A 4,291-nucleotide genomic window follows, 5' to 3' on the forward strand; every position below is an offset into this window, starting at 1 on the left:
GAATGAGTTTATAAAAGAAATTAAGACAAAGTGGTTTGAAGCAATACAGTATCTTTGAGTAATATAGTATTTGCAAATTGTTTTTCTCATGGCTCATTAGTTCTCAGACAATTCCTTACAAGAAATCCTGATAGACTGTCATCTATAGAAAGAATAAGAAAATAAATCTTCATATTGTTTTCTAATAAAGGACTCCTTTTACTATTTGATATGTAATTGAAAATATTAGTACATAGCACAATACTACACAAAGACGGAGAAAACCAAGTGACAACAAACAAATAATGTTCTGGAATAAATGAACAACCTTGACAGATTTTGCCACCAGCCTGCAGATGAAATCCATGAAATTCAGGTCTTTGTAGCAGTGTGTAATGACAGTACCCCTTGCCAGTGGGACTCCAGGTTTCTTGTAAAACACAGTGAAAAAAGTAAAATTAGAACACTCAGGGTGAAACATCTGAAGTAAAAATTAATATAATCTCTAAATTAATCCTAACCATCAGTTAACACCATTTAAATTGAAGCAATGGAAACCCACACACTTCTCTGGATTTTCTTCCATTTACATTCAGACAGACAGTGAAAAGCATTACATACAATCTATATTCAAAGTACATATTTTAGTAATTGACCTATCTTCCTAGCAGTAGCAAATATTTGCATCTTAAAAGCATGCTTTAGCTTTGCCAAAACAAACAATAATCACAATCAAAGCTTTTTATAATTAACTCTCTATTTAAAGAAAACAGCAGAAACAACAGTCTCCACCCCTGCAATTATATCTTTCAGCGCTGTTCTACAACTAACCACGTAAACAGGTGGACCTATTCACAAACCTAGAAACTGAGTCCAGATATCACTAAGAAACTCCCTCATGTTCCTCCCAGCTTGCATCTGTTAAATACTTTACCCTTATTGGATCCATCCAATGCCATTTATGAGTTGGGCTTTTTATATTTAAGAGTTGAATAACTCTCACAAACAGTTTAGTCTCGTGATATGGCAGAACACAACCAATCAGACTATCTTCATTGTAGAGATGGATGTGAAATCTAACGAAAAAACATACATATACAATTAAAAATTATCTGGAAGTCCAAAAAAAAACCAAAACCAAAAAAAAAAAACCCCAAAACCCCCCAGCCACCTTCTTCTCAGAACTTCTCATTTTACTTGCTTTTAAGCAAGACAAGAGTTGATTGTCATAGTGACTCAGACATATGGTTCACCTACAGTCCAGAATCCCAAGGTGGTCACTTGCTTGCATGGACTAGAGGAAAGAAACAGCAGTAGCAATTTTTTTCCTTGCTTTCAATGATTTTTGGTCCTTACAGGACTGAAGATTACCACAGCTGCCTCTGCACAGATTTCAATGTTAAATCAGACTTTACAATAATCTAGTATGAATTTCAGAAAAAATACACATTGCGAGTCAAAGACTGTATCAACAAAATCACACATTCTTTAATGACATCAAATGTTACACTTTCTGCATCTGAATAGGTTAATTTACGTAAATAAATATAACATCGCAAAATACTTGGCTTGTTTTTCCTTCACATCTTCCTACATAACCTTAAATAAGAATACTCAGCTCGTGTTTTAAGAGCATGCTATTTGTGGTTCACAGTTAATATTGAAAATTAGCTATTTTACTCAGCCCTTTTCTAAAAGCATATTACATAAATACCTCTCTAGGTCCTCTGTAAGGTGGTTAGAGCTGGGCAAATTTGGAGAAAGCCAGGCAAGGAAACAATTACTTTTATATAGAATATCATGGCAGATCAAAATTTTCAAAGGAATTTATCAAAAGACAAAAATCTAATTGGCAAACAAGCACGTTTGCCCCATAAAGATAAGCCCAAATGGATATTTTTAATGTTTTAACCTGTATTTTCAGAAGACTGAAGTAAAATTATGCGAAATGTTTCTTATTGGGGAAAAAAAAAATCTGACATTTCCAGCAGCCTTATCTATGGACATGTAGGATATTCAGTGGATTACCTGTGAATCAGCCATTCAAGGCACTTCTGGGCTGGCTTAAGCATAAAGTAAGGGGACAGGTGAATCAGGAACAACGAAATATTCTTGTTCAGCTGCTGATTAACAGCTTTAGACTGAACACTGCGTTCCAGGCCTTTGGACGTAGAACTAAACAAAGTGGATTGGAACACTTCAAATGAAGGATCAATCCCCATCAGCTCTTCTAAGCCAGTACATCCTATGGAAAAAATTGGGAAGAATGCTTTGAATGCAACAGTTTTATGCACCAGTCCTACCCACTTACCTCCTCACTGGCATATCCATTCTTTGCTCTACTGGTACATGTCATCCCCACTAAGCAAAACAAACCAAACAGTAAACAGGCCTAAGACCAAATTTTTTACTACTCTTAAAGTATTTAACTGACAAAGAACATTGGCAAGTATCAGCAGTGTGCTCTTGCAGCAGTGAAGGCCAGCAGCATCCTGGGCTGTAAGTGGTGACTGCGTGGCCAGCCGGCCAAGGGAGGTGGAGCTGTCCACTCCGTTTGGAAGACTGCATCAGGAGAACTGCATGTGATTTTGGCCTTATCAGTGGAAGAAAAAAATTGCCATATGGGCATGTGTTCAGCAGAGGAGCACCAAGATGGTCAGGGGACTGGAAAAGAACATACAAGGAAAAGAAGGAATTGGGTTTGTTAAGCCGGGAGAATGGAGAGAGACAAAAGGAAATCTCCCTGCTGGCTGCAGCTTCTTATGGGATATAGTGTAGGTTATCGGTCAGATGAAGCTAGACTCTTAGAGGCGTACAATGGAAGGGTAAGAGGCCTCAGATGCAAGTGGAACACAAGAAATACTAAGCCAATGTATGGATTGATTTTTTATTTTTTTTTTTTAAACACTGGCTTGGTCAAATACTGGATCAGAGACCTTAAAACCTCCATCCTCAAACTCAGCTGAACAAAGGCCTGAGCAACCTGCCTTAACTAGCCCTGTGCTCCATTGGGCAAATGACCTTCAGAGGTTCCTTCCAACCAAAATTATTCTATGGTTTTATATGGATCCAGCAAGCAAAGGCACCTCTTTGAATATATTAAAATACAATATTCCATGTGCACCACTGGAACTATTCTTTTATTTTACACAAGCTTGTAAATATTAGAGGCTAAGAACAAAGCAGACAACTTCAGCTGAAATAAAGATACCAGGCAGCTGGCTGAAATACTGAAGAAAGAAATGATTACATGCAGCAGTTCTAGAGTAACTATTTAAGAAACTAAAAAAACCAGTGTTGCATCAAAGACATTTATTTGCAACCCTGTTACTTAAAATCAATACACAGTATCAACCTTTCTGGTTTTAGAAAACAGCTTTCTTATTCAAGAAATATCACATTCATGGGCTAAGTTCTACACAAAACCAGAAAGAATATGCAGAAAGGATTTGAAGTGTGCAAACACCGCAAGGATTTCTGCCACTTTATACTAGACATGTATTTTGTAACGTTAATGTTACAAAAGAGCAGGGCATTGGAATGTTTTCATGAAATCACAGAATTCAGGCTGAAGGGACCTCAGCCCAAGGCCGTGCTCGAATCAGCATTAGCCCCAAAATCAGATCAGGTTGCTCAGGGCATTACCCAGTGGGGTTTTCAAAAGGATGGAGAGCATAGCCTCCCTGGACAATCTGTTCAACTGCTTGACTGTCCTCATGGTAGAAAAGCTTTTCCTTACATCCACTCTGAATTTTTCAACTATTGTTTCAACTAATGCCCATTGTCTCTTATCCTCCAGCCATGCATTCCTCTGGACAGCCTGATCGATCTCCTTGAAACCTCCTCATAGGTAATGGCAACCTTCTATGACACCCCTCAAAGCCTTCTTTTCTCCAGACTGAATAATACCAGACATGTTCCTCCCACCAACCTCCACTTACAGGGCAAATTCTCCCGCCCTTGACCACCTTGGGACCCCCAACTCTTCCCAACCACCTTACCCTTCACGTGCCCAGAAATGTGCTTCAAGAGGACCTGCTCCATGATTTTCCCATAGACTGGAGCGATGCCTGTAGTTTCTTGAATCATCCTTTTGGCCCTTTTTTGAATATGGGTTTGCCTTTCCCATTTTTCTTTCTCCGGCTGTTTTTTGGGTAGATAATTTTTAAAATCACCAGCGTAAAGAGCCAAACTCACCGATTGCAAAAAACGTGTCCCTGTCAATACTAGCGGCTTCCTTGCAGCTGAACAGCAGCGATGCCACTTCACTGCGGTTTAGGAGACTGGGATCGTTCTGGGGAAGCGCCAGCCG

The 4,291-nt window shown here is 38.9% G+C and overlaps 1 protein-coding gene across 1 annotated transcript in view; it reads right to left on the minus strand.

The window, feature by feature from the left end:
- HEATR1 (HEAT repeat containing 1) overlaps window positions 1-4,285 on the minus strand; it is a 38,292-nt gene extending 34,007 nt beyond the window's left edge. Inside the window, exons 1-4 of the mRNA XM_010137477.1 lie at window positions 4,177-4,285; window positions 2,008-2,224; window positions 914-1,055; window positions 308-409 (exon numbers count right to left, since the gene is read on the minus strand). Of these exons, the coding sequence (XP_010135779.1) occupies window positions 308-409; window positions 914-1,055; window positions 2,008-2,201 (438 nt within the window). The 5' untranslated portion in view covers window positions 2,202-2,224; window positions 4,177-4,285. The remainder of the gene's footprint in view (window positions 1-307; window positions 410-913; window positions 1,056-2,007; window positions 2,225-4,176) is intronic.
- Window positions 4,286-4,291: the final 6 nt, after the last annotated feature.

The sequence above is a fragment of the Buceros rhinoceros genome, unplaced genomic scaffold (assembly GCF_000710305.1).
Source record: "Buceros rhinoceros silvestris isolate BGI_N320 unplaced genomic scaffold, ASM71030v1 scaffold4286, whole genome shotgun sequence".
NCBI lineage: Eukaryota > Metazoa > Chordata > Aves > Bucerotiformes > Bucerotidae > Buceros > Buceros rhinoceros.